Source organism: Protopterus annectens, chromosome 9.part0 (assembly GCF_019279795.1).
Source record: "Protopterus annectens isolate FY-2018-M chromosome 9.part0, PAN1.0, whole genome shotgun sequence".
Classification (NCBI taxonomy): Eukaryota; Metazoa; Chordata; order Ceratodontiformes; family Protopteridae; genus Protopterus; species Protopterus annectens.
In genome coordinates, this window is record NC_056743.1 from 672,267,800 (window position 1) to 672,283,972 (window position 16,173).

Here is a 16,173-nt window from a genome sequence, read left to right on the forward strand (position 1 = left end):
TTGAGGTCCCATGCAGGAACTGGTGATCTTCTGGGAGGCCTTAAATTTTTGGCCCCTCTAAGATACTGTTTTAGCAAAGGGTGAGAAAAGATCTGTGACTCTGTGTTGTAATGAGCAGAGACGGCAGAGGCATGGATTTTTATTGATGAAAAAGATAGGCCTTTGTCAAGCATCTCAGTCAAGTACTGTAAAATCTGAGTAATATCTGGCTTTGCTGTGTCAGTTCATTGTGCTTGGTTCCAAGCACAGAATCTCTTCCATTTATCAGTTTAAAATTTTCTAGTACTAGGCCTTTGGACTTCCAAAATGACATCCATCACAGGTTTACTGAGAGGTGTTTGAACAACTACATGATCAGCCATGCTGCCAGGTTCAGTGTTTGGAGCCGATTGTGCAGGATCTGATTTTTTTGCTGATACAGTAAATGAGGTATTTGAGGCAAGTACCAAGCTGGGAGTTGAGACATATTCCTTAGGATTGGATACCAGTGTTGGCCGGGCCAGTCCAGGGCAATTAGAATCATTTTTGTTTTTTCTTGTCTGACCTTTAGTAGGACCTTGGGAAGAAGAGGCAGAGGAGGAAAGGCGTAAACTGATGGGTTTTTCCAACTGAAGGATAGGGCATCCACCTTCCATGCTTGTCTGTGATAAGTCCTTGTGCAGAATTTGTCCAGTTGACAATTCCGAGGAGAGGCAAACAGATCTATATCCGGGCTCCCTCATTTCTTTGTTATCATGCTGAAGACTTGTGGATCCAGTTTCCACTCGTGAGGGTCCATAAGGTTTCTGCTTAGGTCATCCGCCAGAGTATTTTGTTTTCCTGGCAGGAATTGTGCTTGAAGATGTACTTGGTAAGTCAAGGCTGTGTCCCACAATGCCATGGCTATTCTGCAAAGGGAGTACGAGTGTGTGCCCCCCTGCTTGTTTATGTACCACATAACCATGGTATTGTCCATCTATCAGTCGTTGTCCTGGATGAAGCAAGTCCTTGAAGGTTGTCAGGGCATTCTGAACAGCTAACATCTCTTTCTGGTTGATATGCAGATGCATTTGTTTTAGGGTCCATATGCCTTGAATGCATCTCCCCGCCAGGTGGGCCCCCCAGCATAGTCTGATGCATCTGTAGTTAAGGTTTGGCTGGCAGGGGGTAGAGTGAAAGACCGTCCCATGTTCTGGTAACATGTCTTTGCCCACCAAAGAAACTTCTGTAGTAGGCAGGGAATGAGAAGAATCATTGTTTCCAGACTGTGACAATGCTGACTCCATAAATTTTTTAGGCACCACTGTAGCTTCCTCATATGCAGTCTTGCATATGGAATCAGTAGAATGCACGATGCCATGAACCCCAAAGCCTGCAGAATTTGTCTTGCAGATAACTGGGAAGACAACTGGGTTTTTGTTGTCATCTGTTTGAAGTAAATAGTCAGTTGCCCTTGTTTGTCTGGCGTGAGGAAAGCCATCTGGGCAGTTGTATTCAAGCTTGGACCCAGGAATGTTATCTTTTGAGGGGGTACCAGTTGGGATTTCTTTTCATTTATTGTGTACCCTAGGCATGTTAGAAGCCTTTTCACAAACGCCAGATGCTGATGAAGAATGTCCTTGCTTTCTGCTTGAATGAGACAGTCATCCAAGTAAGGATAGATTTGTATACTACTTTGTCTGCAAAATGCAATTACTGGTGCCAGGCACTTTGTAAAGACCCAGGGCGCAGTAGATAAGCCAAAAGGGCAGTGCAGAGAATTGGTAATGCATGAAGCCAGCCTTGAAAAGTACAGTTTTGTACCTACCATAAATGTAGATGTCCGATAGACATGCAACTGCAGTCATAACATGTGGGTTGTCTTGCCTCAGGCAGCCCTCGGTCGGCCGGATTCCAAAGTCTGGGTCCGACGTCGGCTGATGTCGCATTTCTCTCAGACGTCAGAGCGGCTGGAGTACATAAGCATCAGCCGACGCCATTTTCTTCAGTGTTTCTTGCCCCAGATGCCAGGTGCCCTCCAAGGAAGGCTGTAATCAAATTGGAAGACAAAAACAGGATTCCAAACAAATAAATGAGCAATAAAACAAATACACCATAACAGATATCCCCAGCTAAGAGTAACAGGGATAGGAGTGGACCCTAGGCATAGAGGGGTATGGAGGGAGGGAAAATCCGACTGCAGTTGCATGTCTATCGGACATCTACATTTATGGTAGGTACAAAACTGTACCATGTCCTTCAAGAATGCAACTGCAGTCATAACATGTGGGTAGAATACCATAGCTTAGCTGGGAGAGGAGGTATGCTCTAGGAAAAAGATGGTGTGGCAATCAAACCCTGCAGGACTGCCGAAGCAAAGCCTGCTCTGGATCTGGAATATAGAGGAGATTGTAGTGTTTGGAGAATGTATGCACGGAGCTCCATGTAGCAGCTTCTAGAATGTCCTTGGTAGGCACCCCTCTTAAAAATGCTGTAGAGGTGGCTGTAGCTCTGGTGGAATGTGGTCTGACATTGGCTGGAACAGCCTTTCCATGAAAGGAATAACAGAATCTGATGCAATGTCCAATCCATTTAGAAATAGTCTGTTTTGAAATTGCTTTTCCTTGGACTGCAGGGCGTAAGCTACAAAAGTTGTTCAGACTTCCTACTGGCCTTGGTTCTGTCCAGGTAGTATCGGTTGTCTGTGAATGTCCAAGGTATGCAAAAGTCTTTCCCCCTTATTCTCAGGATTGGGGAAGAAAGCAGGCAGATGAATGGCTTGATTTAGAGAAACCCTAGATACCACCTTTGGCATAAAAGTAGGGTTGGTCCTTAATGAAACCCTGTCTCTGTGGAAAATAATAAAGGGTGGTATTGCCATTAGGGCCTGTAGCTCCGAAACCCTTCTTGCTGAGGTAATTGCCAACAGGAAGGCTGTCTTCCATGAGAGAAATTGCAAGTCAACTGAAGCTGCTGGCTCAAAGGGAGGTAGAGTCAGTTTTTCTAAAACAAAATTGAGGTCCCAGGCTGGCACTGGGGCCTTTCTTGGTGGCTTAATGTTCTTGATTCCCCTGAGGAATTGTCTTAGTAAAAGGTGAGAGAAAACAGGAGGATCAGTGTTGTATCTAGCTGAAATAGCAGATGCATGTATCTTTATGGAAGAATATGACAGGCCGTTCTTTAACATATCTGCCAAATATTCCAAGATAAGTGGGATGTTCAACAATGAGGCATCATGTCCCTTGCTGGTATTCCAGTTGCTGTATCTTTTCCACTTTGCTAAGTAAACCTTTCTGGTGGATGGTCTTAGAGCCTCTGTTAGTATCTGCTGAACTTCCTTAGAGAGAGATAAGCTGAAGTTATTTATGGGATCTCCCAAGCTGTTAGCTGCAGTGTCTGAAGGTTTGGATGCAGTGTTTCGAAATTGTGTTGAGTCAAAAGTAGAGGCCACTGAGGGAGGGCCCACCTCCTGGTGTGACATATGCTCCGTAGTAGTGGGTACCAGTGTTGTCTTGGCCAATCCGGAGCTATTATGATTCCCTTGGGCTTCTCTGCTTTGATCTTTAGTAATACTGAGGTCATCAGTGGCAGAGGTGGGAATGCATAGATTGCTAGGGAGTTCCAGTTGAATGAGAGGGCATCTATTTTCCAAGCTTTTGGATGGTATGTCCTTGTGCAAAATTTTGGTAGAAGATGGTTGAGGTGAGAGGCAAATAGGTCCACTTCTGGCTTGCCCCATGTCAAGTGAGTTGTCTGAAGGCCTTCGGGTGTAACCTCCACTCGTGTGGATCTATGAAATTCCTGCTTAGGCTGTCCGCCAACACATTGTCTTTTCCTGGAACAAACTGGGATTGTAACTGGATGTTTAGGCTCAGTGATTTCTCCCAAAGCTGCATTGTCAGTCTGCAAAGGGGGTAAGAGTGGGTGCCCCCCTGCTTGTTTATGTACCACATCACAGTGGTGTTGTCTGTCCGTATCATTAAATGGCCTTGCTGGAGTTGGTGTTGAAAAGCCTCGATGGCATGCATTACTGCCAGCATTTCCTTTTAGTTTATATGCAGATGTGTTTCCTTTGGAGACCATTGTCCTTGTATACACCTGCCCTCCATGTGTGCACCCCATCCAAGGTCTGAGGCATCTGTAGTCATGGTCTGTGTTATCTGTGTTTTTTTGAATGACATACCTGTGTTTTCCTGGCTCACCGAGGCCCACCATAGGAATTCCTTTTGTAGGCATGGAATGAGTTGTATGATTGTCTCCAAGTTGTTGCTGTGCTGAGACCAAATGCTTTTTAGGTACCATTGAAGCTTTCTCATGTGTAGTTTTGTTAATGGAACCAGTAGAATGCAGGATGCCATGTAACCCAGGGCCTGTAGGAATCTCCTTGCAGTCATCTGGGTGAGTTTTGCTAAACCTTTGAAGTAATGAGTTAACTTCTCTTGCTTGTCTTCTGTCAGGTAAGCCATCTGAGAGGCTGTGTCTAGTTTGGCTCCTAAGAAGATTATTTGCTGGGATGGCTGCAGTCTTGACTTTTGGAAGTTGACTGTGTATCCCAGAGCTTGAAGTAATCATATGACATAATCCAGGTTTTTTGTCAACATCAATTTGTCGTCCGCTTGTATGAGGCAGTCGTCCAGGTACGGGTAGATTTGTATACCCTGGAGCCTGCAATGAGCAATTACTGAAGCCAGGCATTTAGTAAATACTCTGGGCGCAGTAGATAAGCCAAATGGCAATGCTGAGAATTGATAATGCTCTGGCCCTGCAAGAAATCGGAGGTATCTTCTGTAGCTGTGTCTGATAGGGACATGCAGGTATGCCTCCTTGAGGTCCAGAGTAATCAGCCACGACTCCTTGCCCAGCATAGGAAGGAGTTGCTGTAGAGTCAGCATTTTGAACTTTGGTACTATGAGAAAGGTGTTTAATGCGGACAAGTCCAGTATTGGTCTCCATTGAGATTCTTTTCTTGGAACAAGGAACAGTCTTGAGTAAAACCCCTGTTCTTGTTCTTGTTGTGGAACTCTTTCTATTGCTTTCATTCGAGTCAGCAGAGTGATTTGCTTGATAGCCTCTGCCCTTTGGTTTTGTGGTAGGTTTGGCATGCCTTGTTTTCTTGGTAAGGTATGAAAATGAAACCTGTACCCTCTGTCTATAATGTCCAAAATCCATTTGTCCTTTGTCAGTCTGTGCCAGTTTTCTGCAAACAGAGATAATTTCCCGCCCAAGGGAGCTTCTAGTTGTTCCCTGGTAGGCGGTAGTAGAGGAAAGTCATTGAGTTTGTGGTTGTTGGGCAGGTGAAACCCCTCGCCACTTCTTTGGTTTCCTGGCTGCCATTGTCGTCCCCTGTAAGGGCCTCTGTATTGGCCTCTTCCTCGGCCACGTCTGTTCTTACCCCTTTGAAACTTTTCTGGATTATGAAAGGACCAGTGTTTTGAAGGCCAATTCCTACTGAATCTGGGGGGTTGAACCTGGAGGAAATCTTTCACAGTCTGAACTGATTTTGCTTTTTCTTCGATGGTCTTTAACACATCCTTAGCATTTGCACCAAAAAGCTTGTTCTTTTCCAAAGGTGCATCCAGAAGTTTTGCTTTTACATGATCTGGTAGAGGTTGATCTTTTAACCAAGCATGTCTACAAATCACTGCCCCTGTCATAGCTGCCCTACATGAAGCTTCCAGTGCATCATATCCACACTGCAGGAAGTGATTGCTTACTTGCTGAGTGTTATGTACAGCTTCCTGCAAAGTCTTCCTGTCTAAAGGATCAGGAGAAGCTAATGTTTTTGTAAATCTTCTAAGAGATAATCCTGATATTGTAACATATGAAAAGGCAATTTAAAGCTCTCATAGATAAGGTAGTGGATGTGTAAACCTTTTGCCCCATCTCTCTAATGACCTTGCTTCCCTGTTGGAGGGCAAAGGATTTTTGAGGTGGAGGCTGAAACTCCTTTAGGCCCCTGTGAAATAGTTTCCAAATCAGCAGAATGGGCCCTGAATAAATGGGAATGAGTTTCTGGGACCCTGTAATACCTGTCTGGCTTGGCTGGAGCAGGAGGAAGAGAATCAGGGGTAGCACTAGAGTCAGAATACAAATCATCCAGAACATCAAGTACAGGAGGAATAGCTAAGGGCCTGTGCTGAGGCTTCTTAAGGAAAGTCCTAAGGCGTTTCCTAGAATCAGAATATTCCTGACCCTGCCACTTGAAATGTTCCCTCATGGTGTGCAGAACTTCCCCAAAAGAAATATCCTCAGGAGGGGAGGCCGAAGGGATGGAATCTTCTGCATCCGAGTCCTCATAAGTCTGGAAGAGCTCTTCCTGGCTATCAGAGTGGACAGAGCCCTCAGAGTCTTCATCTGAAGGAATAGGGTCAGAGGGTTCGACCCGGGGCCTTTTATCAGGAGGAGGCTGGGATGCTCTCTCAGGATGGGCCTGTGAACATCTAATCATGGAAATTAAATCAGCAACCATGGACATAATTTGTGTCTCCGGAGTCAGCTGAGGTAAGGATTTAGAAGTAATATGCTTTGTTTTGCTGGCTGCCTTAGCCCTAGTGTAGGCCTTAATAGACATGGCCATAGGAGGCCTGGCAGCTCCACGTGCAGGAGTGACCTTGTCTACAGCAATGGTCTCGGGCATTTCCTCGGTTTCGGTATCCGGAGGAAAGTCTATAACTGGCGGTGTAATGTCTGGAATCTGAGTCGTCGGTAATGCGGTGTCTTCGGTTCGGAGCGGTGGAGAGACCGTCTCAGAGGGAACCGGAGCACTTGCGCTAGGTTTTAGCGTGGATGTCGGTCCCGGTCTTTTCGCTTTTTGGGTGTTTGCGATGTCGGAAGATCCGACGGCATGGTGTAGGCAAATTTATCGCCGAAAGAATCTTCAGCGAACTCCGCCCGGCGCCTGAGAGTGCGCTTGTTGACGCGAGCACAGGCTACACAGGCCGAGACGTCGTGGTCTGGGCCCAGGCAAGGGAGGCAGTAAGAGTGGAAAATCCTTATGAGGTATTTGTTTACCACAAAAAAGACAATTGTTAACTTTTTCAGTAATTTCTGACATCGGCTGAGGCAAGAAAAGGTCCCCAACGGGGTACTTAGCTTTTTCGATGACTTCGGTATCGTAGAATAGAGGAGCTGACCGACCGGCACTTGCGAACTGCTTCTGCTTCGGGCACCACGCGGCAAGAAAGACTGAAGAAAATGGCGTCGGCTGATGCTTATGTACTCCAGCCGCTCTGACGTTGGAGAGAAATGCGACATCAGCCGACGTCGGACCCAGACTTTGGAATCCGGCCGACCGAGGGCTGCCTGAGGCAGGACAACCCACATGTTATGACTGCAGTTGCATTCTTGAAGGACATCGGAGGTATCTTCTGCATGATTCCCTTATTGGAATATGCAGTTATGCCTCTAAGTCTAAAGTCACGAGCCAAGCGTTCTTGCCCAGCATAAGCAGAAGTTGCTGCAAAGTTAATATTTTGAATTTTGGAATGTCCAAGAATGTGCTCAAAATTGATAAATCCAGTATTGGGTGCCAGGCCTGGACTTTTCTGGGTACCAAGAACAGTCTTGAGTAAAACCCTTGTCCTTTTTCCTGTTCTGGCTGAATACCCCCATACCCATGAGGGAAGTAACTTGTTTCTGTGCCTCTGCCCATTGATTTTTTTGGCAGATCTGGGCAACCGTTTGGAATTGGCAGTGTGTGTAAATGAAATCTGTATTCCTGGGATACTATGTTTAATACCCACTTGTCCTGGGTTATTAACTGCCAATTTTGAGCATAAAGTGCAAGTTTTCCCCCTAAGGGAGCTGCCAAAAGATACGTGCTTGGTGATGACAGAGGGAAGTCATTGAGACTGTTTACTGTAGGGTTGCACTTTATTTCCTCCAGATTTGGAGGTAGAGGCACCCCATTGCTTTGACCTGTAAGAATCATGTGACTGGTATCTAGAGCCTTTAGGGTGTCTGGATTTGCCCCGTGAAGCTCTGTCAGACACAGGAAAGGACCAATTTTTTGTAGGCCAGTGTCTACTGAATCTTGGTGACTGCACTTGTAAGAAGTCTTTTACAGTTTGCATAGACTTAGCTTTGTCTTCCATTTTCTTTAAAACCTCTTCTGCCTTAATACTAAACAGAGTATCATGCTGTAAGGGTGCATCCAACAATTTAGCTTTAACATGATCAGGCAAATTTTGCTCTTTTAGCCAGGCATGTCTTCTAATCACAGATCCAGTAACTGCGGCCCTGCAGGAGGCCTCTAAGGAATCAAAACCACATTGCAAAGTATGCTTTCCAACTTGTTCTGCTGCATGCAATAATTCCTGTAATTCTTTATTTTCTACACATTCAGAAATCAACATCATTTTCTGTTTCAGTAATCCCATAACATGCTGTTGATATTTAAGCATATGAAACTGGCAGTTTAAGGCTCTAATTGCCAAGGTTGCAGATGTATAAACCTTCTTTCCCCATCTATCTAGCACCCTGGAATCTCTATCAGAGGGGGGTAGGATTTTTAGCTGTTGAAGCCTTTACACCTTTGGGACCCTGTGAGATAGTTTCAGGGTCAGCAGCAAGGTTTTTAAATAAAAAATTGTGGGAATCAGGAACCCTGTACTACCCGTCTGGCTTGCTACAAGTCAGAGGCAAGGAGTCTGGAGTCAAGCTTGACTCCAAAAACACATCATCAACAATGTCTAAGACAGGAGGTATGGCTAAAGGCCTATGCTAAGGGAGAAGAAGGAAATCCCTGAGCCTCTTTTTTTGATTCTGAGAAATCCTGACTCTCCCAATGAAAATGCTCCCTCAAAGTATGCAAGGTTTCTCCAAAGGAATAATCTTCAGGAGGAGATGCAGATGGGATGGATTCCTCTTCATCAGAATCCTCATAGGGTGGTATAGAAACTTCCTGATCAGAAGAGGAATCAGAAGAAATAGAAACCTGACCTGAAGATTCATAATCAGTGTCTTGCCTAGGCCTCTTATCAGGAGGGGATTGGGAACCCCTGATCAAGGTAATTAGGTCTTCAGCCATTTTGATCATCTGTTTTTTGGGCATAGAGGCCTGAGCACGTGGCTCATGCGTCGGTATTTTAGCTTTAGAAGTTGCTTTTGTATTTGATTTTGAAGCTGGCGTCGGTATTTTAGCTTTAGAAGTTGCTTTTGTCTTTGATTTTGAAGCTGGTGTTGGTTTTACATAGAAATGCTGAGGCCTGAAGACACCCTCAGTAGCCGGTGCCTGCTCAGCGGCTCAGGACCCATCCGAGGAGAGACATCCGCGGGTACAATACTTTGAGAATCTCGCGGCGTGCTGGACTCCACATGGGTCTTGGTAGCAGCCTGCGACTCGAAAGCACCTCACTGAGTACCGGCGAACCGGCAACTGGCTTAGGGGAAGCTTCGTCATCGGTTTTGGACCTCGGTCTGTCTGTCCTTTTCTTTGCGTTTTTTGTGAAGTCTGATTGCTATCCAATGACATTTCAGGGTAGTTAAATCTGTTCCCAAAATATTTTGAAGCAAAGATATACCGACGCTTAATAGTGCGTTGGTTAAATCTTGCACAAAACCGACAGCAAGGCACGTTATGATCTGGGCCTAGGCAAGGAATACAGTACAAATGGAAATCCTTATGAGGTATTTGCTTCCCACAAGTAATGCAATTAACTTTTACTGACATCGGTATGGAGCAAGAAAAAGTTTCCCCAACGGGGTACTTAGCTTTAAGTGAAGACTTCAGTTCTGAAACTAGAATTCGAAAATTTCAGGAGTCTGCCGACTGGCACTTGCGAACTGCTTCTGCTTCGGGCACCGCGTGGCAAGAAAGACTAAAGAAAAAGGCATCAGCTGCCCGTTTTATACACCTGACAACCTGACGTCACGGAAGAAGAGACAGCAACCGACGCAGGATCCAAAACTTTGGAATTCAGGCCGACTGAAGGCAACCTACCAGCAGGTTATCCAAATGTAATGACTGCAACAGTGAAACACAAAGAACATCTGACAGCAGTTGTTACATGGACACCACTAGTCTACATAACCAAAACACCAGCAGCAAATGCCAGAAGGGTGACTTTTGTTAGTCTGGCAGCTTAGCACACAAAAGTAAAGCTATGGGTTTGCTAGTGAGCTTTATCCTGTAATCATGGATTTGATTCCCCAAGTTTCTATTTGCCCAAGTATAACATAACCAGACAATATTACTCTGTAACCTCTTAAAAAAGTGGTACTTGTGCTTAAGGGGGCTCACCTGCACAAATAGCATCAAGCGAACACCCCCAAGGAAAAGTACGTATGTGAAATTCAACACTCAAGCTGATGCGCTACACCAGCAATCTCCTCTAATGAGGATATCTACAGCACCCAATTTACTTGCCTGCCAAAACTGTGTTTTTACTTTTAAGATAAAATTGCTATCAAATAACTAGAAATTAATGCAAGCTCTCCATGTCCTACTATTCATTTCTACATAAAAAATGTATGGTTACAGAATGGGATTAAAAATGAAAGCACCAAATGGCTAATAAGCAGTGAAGTAAAAATGCCCCAAGAGGGCAACATGCATCACAAAACATTTGTCTTCCTTTAACAAGAAATGCCTACATGCAAAGTACCAGAAACTCTGCAGCCATGACTTGCTGCACGTCTACATTGTTCCAAAAAGATGAAATACAAAATATTTAAATGCTGAATTTTTATTCAGATACAGATTACTTCATAGTGATTAAGTATTTCCTGACGTTATGTATCCTGCATAGACATCAACCACAAAGTTTCATTTCGATGCAGATTTTCAAAGTGCTCAACTAATTCCTCCAATCGGTATTGGCATGTGTAAATAAAGGATTTCAGTTTCCATTACAGCAACTGACAGGCCTTTATTTATTAAAAAAATAAATAAATAAAAAATAAAGGCCCCATTTCTAGACATTTGTAAAGGCTACTTAAGGTCTACCAAATGAAGAACCAAGTGGCACTAAAGACCAAAGGCCTGGTATTAAAACACAACAGTACTCATCACTATCAAATCGTCAATGATCACATACACCAGAGAAGCATTTACATTTTCTCCCTCACAGTAGCCTGATTATCTAACACAATTAAGTCTAAGTTTCCAGACATCATATTTTTCTGTTTATACTCACCAGGTTATGAGCTGCCTTGTTTGTACTCACCTGATTAAGGAAGCCTTTCTGAGGGCTTAGCAACTGCCCATTCCCACCCACTCAGACATAATTCCATTAAGAAAAAGCTTCAACCAAAAATGGTCTAAAATCCCATACCTGGACAGGTGTCTGTTCCATGTTAATGTGCACATCGACAGACGATCCGTCACTCTTTGAGTGTGCAGGAGACAAAATAGAGAGAGAGAGAGAAGGGTCCACATGAGACACACAGACTGCTCTAGAAGTCTGACTTCCTTTAAATGGGTAGGCAGCACATAACTAACTTTGATAATATAAATACGCTATGTAAGTATTCTAGCAAAAATCTGAAGGACCTGGGACAACTCCTATGAATAAAATTCAATCTAAAATCACAACATATCAATTACAAAAATAGAAAGTAGCTCAATAAATGATCTACACAATTATTAGAAAATAGATCCCCCCAAAAAGACAATGGCTGAGAACCAAAAACATCTGCAAAAGAACTGTACTTAAGAATCATATAAATTCTAAAACAGCAGTCAAACTCATACTATATACTTTGCCTGGAATACAATACACACTTCTTATAAAGAGATGCGAATAGCTCTTAAGTGTTAAAAGTGTAAAATGCAAAACTGGATATGTTAAGTATTAAAACACTGCAAACAATTGCTAAAATTGGTCAAGTACTTGTGTTTTACATTACTTTTTTTTATCCTACAGATGGTTTCACATTTACTAACAGATAACCAAATCAAGCATCATTACTCCAGCCTTTTACATTCCTCGTTATAAATACTGGCAATACATTACAGAGGATAAAGGCTACTGTCAGTTTACCACCTTATAACACTTGATCCTCTATGCAATTGCCAAAGTCTCATGGTGCACAGGAATAAAACCCAGAATATGACCCATATTTGATTAGTAACCCAATTACTGAAGGAGCCAGCTGGGGAGGAATAGAATGATGAGACACAAACTGATTGCTCTTCCCAGGTGACAGGGTTGGGAAAGTGCATCATGATGCATACTCAGACTGTAATGCATGTAGAGAATGGAGATGGATGGAAAAATCTGCCTATAAGGGGGTGGGAGTTATAGAGATGGCACACTCTTCTGTGAGAGATACAAGTCCTTGCACTGCTCCACAGCAGGTCCACTCGGAGACTTTGTAGGCATGCAGAGGAAAATGTCAAAACTTAAAAGGCAAAAACCTCTAATTACTGCCTGGTCAATGGGCATACGATGACAAATTCCCACTCCATAAACAGTCAGCAGATGGTTGAAACTGGTCGTGATTGTGGCTTGCAGAAAATCTTTCCAAGGTAGTGACTACTGCAGCAGTTAATTATATTCAAGGACACCAACTTACTAGTGATGCTGTAATTCTAGTCACACTTTACAACAGCTGTCACCCTGCACAAGCTAAAGGCACTGATGGTACCCGGGTTTCAAAACAGTCCTGCAGTGTCTCTAAGCAGTCTTATCAGAATCTTCTTTGGTTCTTCCAAACGAGAACCAACACACTACAACACTATTAACCTGTGGTAGGTAAAAACACTTAATGAAAATCTCACACTGCTGAATCCTAAAAGAGCAAGCTTCAGTGGTTGTTAGCAACTTGTGATGAGGGAAATGCAAGAAGAAATTAGATGGGTGAGGATAATTGCAAAAGGGTGGCGGCCATACTTAAGATCAATGACTACTTAGTCACTTTCATCTACAGACTAACAAATTTCTTGCTCATTCTAACCACTTTATTGACTATATACACCTCATATGTCAGAATAAAACCAACATGGCTGGGCTGTGGCAAAAATGGAGCCGTAAACAAGGACTCTAGAGGACACTCCTTATTACACACTGTCCCCCAATGCTACTCCCTTGTATTCTTCCATCCTGACCCCGCACCATTCAGATAAGAGTAATTCTTTTTTTATTTATTCACACTTGGTCTTACTTGTAGCTTTTTCCTTCATTCATTCACCACATCATAACTGACCAAGACAACACTGTAATATGTGTGGGGGGAAATAAATGAAAGAGCTGGAGGTCTGACACAAAGTCCAGTAAGTCATGGGGATCTATACACTCAGAGCTACATCTTAGAGCTTTTGTTCAATCTTCTGATCCAGTGGCAATCTACACAAAACAAATCAATGCGTTTTAATTTTTCTTTCAAGGGAAAAGTTGCAACCAAAGCTTAACGTTCACTGCTGCCCAAAACAGCAGTTCCTTATAAAACTGGAGAGACAATGTTTGCAAGGCTTAATCAATTTTAACTGGAAATACCAGTGTCCTTACTTTCCCCACAAATAAAATGACAGTAGTCATCTCTGTACTCTTCTAGTGTCAAACTGGGATGAAAGTAAAGAACAAATAGCCACAAAGTACAGTTGTGTACCTACCATAAATGTAGATGTTCGAGTGTATTCACCGTTGCAGTCATTACACTTGGGTTATCCTGCTGGCAGACAACCCGCAGTCGGCCCGAATTCCACCCGCAGTCGGCCTGAATTCCAAAGTCCTGGTCCGGCGTCGGTTGCCGTCACCTCTTCCCTGACGTCAGTGCGCCAGGGGTATAAAAGATGCAGTCGACACCATTTTCTTCAGTTTTTCTTGTCCCAGATGTCAGGTGCCCCCAAAAGGGTAGGTTAAACATTTGCAAATAAAAAAAGCATGCACTAACAAACATTACCTTCCTCTACAAGCAAATATACCACATAGGTTGTATAGAATAGAGAAGTACAGATAAGTTCCCAGCAATGAAAGGGGGATGGTGGGAGGGTAACCTGGACTGCAACAGTGAATGCACTCGAACATTTACATTTATGGTAGGTACACAACTGTACTATGTTCATCGTGTATCACTGTTGCAGTCATTACACTTGGGTTGAATCCCAGGTTAGGCGGCTGGTTCTAAATAGGATTAGGAGTGGCTATGAGGCCCTTCAGAACTACAGTGGCAAAGCCTGCTCTGGATTTAGAGTAAAGAAGTAAGTGATAGTGCTTGGTAAAAGTGTGCACTGAACTCCAAGTTGCAGCCTCCAAAATTTCCTTGTTGGTACTCCTCTGAGAAAGGCTGCTGATGTGGCTGCTGCCCTGGTAGAATGTGGCCCTAATATTCTTCGGCACTGATTTGCCATGCTGTGCATAGCAGAAACGAATGCAGTGTCCTATCCATTTTGAAATAGTCTACTTTGAAATAGCCTTTCCTTGCAATCCTGCAGCGTATGCCACAAAAAGTTGCTCAGTTTTTCTGAAAGCTTTTGTTTTGTCCAAGTAGAAGCGTAGCTGCCTGTGTATGTCCAAAGAGTGCAGAAGTCTCTCCCCTTTATTCTGGGGATTTGAATAAAAGGTTGGTAAATGAATGGTTTGGTTAAGAGCCACACTGGATACTACCTTTGGCATAAATGTTGGGTTTGTCCTTAGAGAAACCCTGTCCGGATGAAAAATGATAAGGTTCCACTGCCATTAATGCCTGTAACTCTGAGACTCTTCTTGCTGAAGTTACTGCTAGGAGCAGAGCAGTTTTTCATAAGAATTTTATCTCCGCTGTATTGGCTGGCTCAAAAGGAAGTAGTGTGAGCTTTTCCAAGACAAAGTTGAGGTCCCATGTTGGTATAGGTGCTCTTTCTTGAGGTCTTATGTTTTTTGCCCCTCTGAGGTGCTGTCTTAGTAGTGGATGAGAGAAAATAGGAGGTTCCGTATTGTAATGAGCTGAAATGGCAGAGGCATGGATCTTAATTGATGAGAAGGATAGGCCTTTGTCCAGCATCTCGGTTAGATATTGTAAAATCTGAGGAATATTAGGAACAAGCAGTTCAAGTCCTTGTGCCTGGTTCCAAGCACAGAATCCCTTCCATTTTTCTGCATAAGATTTCCTGGTGCAGGGCCTCCTGGCTTCCAAAATGACATCCATAACTGCTTTAGAGAGAGGCGTGTTCCTAGTGGCTATATTATTCGCCATGCAGCCAGATTTAAGGTTCTGAGTTGGCTGTGCAGGATCTGATTGTTTTGTTGGGTCAGCAGATGAGGAATTTGAGGTAAAGGCCAGGCTGGCCCTTGAGATAAGCTCTTTAGGATTGGGTACCAGTGCTGGCATGGCCAGTCTGGGGCAATCAGAATCATTTTTGGCTTCTCTTGTCTGACTTTTAGGAGTACCTTGGGGAGTAGAGGCAGTGGTGGATAGGCATAAACTGTTAGGCTTTTCCAGCTGAATGACAGAGCATCCACCTTCCATGCTTGTGAGTGATAAGTCCTTGTGCAGAATTCTCTGTAGTTGGCAGTTGTGAGGGGAGGCAAATAGATCTATGTCTGGGCATTCCCATTTCTTTGTTATGCTGAAGATTTGTGGATCTAGTTTCCACTCATGAGGGTCCATGAGGTTTCTGCTTAGTTCGTCTGCCAGAGTATTTTTCATTCCTGGCAGAATTTGCGCCTGCAGATGTACTTGATTCCACAAAGTCATGGCTTGCCTGTATAGGGTGTAGGAATGTGTGCCCCCCTTGCTTGCAGAGAGGGTAGGACTGTGTGCCCCTCTTGCTTATGTACCACATGACTGTAGTATTGTCTGTCTTTAGCAATAGTTGTCCTGGATGTAGTAGATCCTTGAAGGCTGTCAGGGCATTCTGTACAGCTAGCATCTCTTTTTGATTGATATGAAGATGCATTTGGTCTGTGGGCCACATGCCCTGTATACATTTTCCTGCCATGTGTGCTCCCCAGGCATAATCCGATGCATCTGTGGGTAAAGTGAAAGGCTGTCCCTTGTTGTGGTAACAGGTCAGTGCCCACCATCGAAACTCTTGTTGCAGGCAGGGAATGAGAGTAATTATTGTTTCCAGGCTGTGGCGATGTTGAGTCCAAATACTTTTTAGATACCATTGTAGCTTTCTCATATGCAGTCTTGCATATAGAATTAGCAAGATGCAGGATGCCATGAAGCCCAAAGCCTGCAGAATTTTTCTTGCAGGTAGCTGGGTCTTTGTTGCCATCATTTGAAATTAATGAGTCAGTTGACTTTGTTTATCTGGCATGAGATAAGCCATCTGGGCAGTTGTATTTAAGC

The 16,173-nt window shown here is 43.8% G+C and overlaps 1 protein-coding gene across 6 annotated transcripts in view; it reads right to left on the reverse strand.

The window, feature by feature from the left end:
* BAG6 (BAG cochaperone 6) overlaps window positions 1-16,173 on the reverse strand; it is a 2,260,316-nt gene that overhangs the window by 2,099,831 nt on the left and 144,312 nt on the right. For 4 of the 6 annotated variants that reach the window (XM_044083264.1, XM_044083261.1, XM_044083262.1 and 1 more), the window contains exon 6: window positions 11,232-11,285. The exons of the other annotated variants lie outside the window; for them this stretch is intronic. In XM_044083264.1, coding sequence (XP_043939199.1) covers window positions 11,232-11,285 — 54 coding nt within the window. The remainder of the gene's footprint in view (window positions 1-11,231; window positions 11,286-16,173) is intronic. 6 annotated transcript variants of the gene reach the window in all.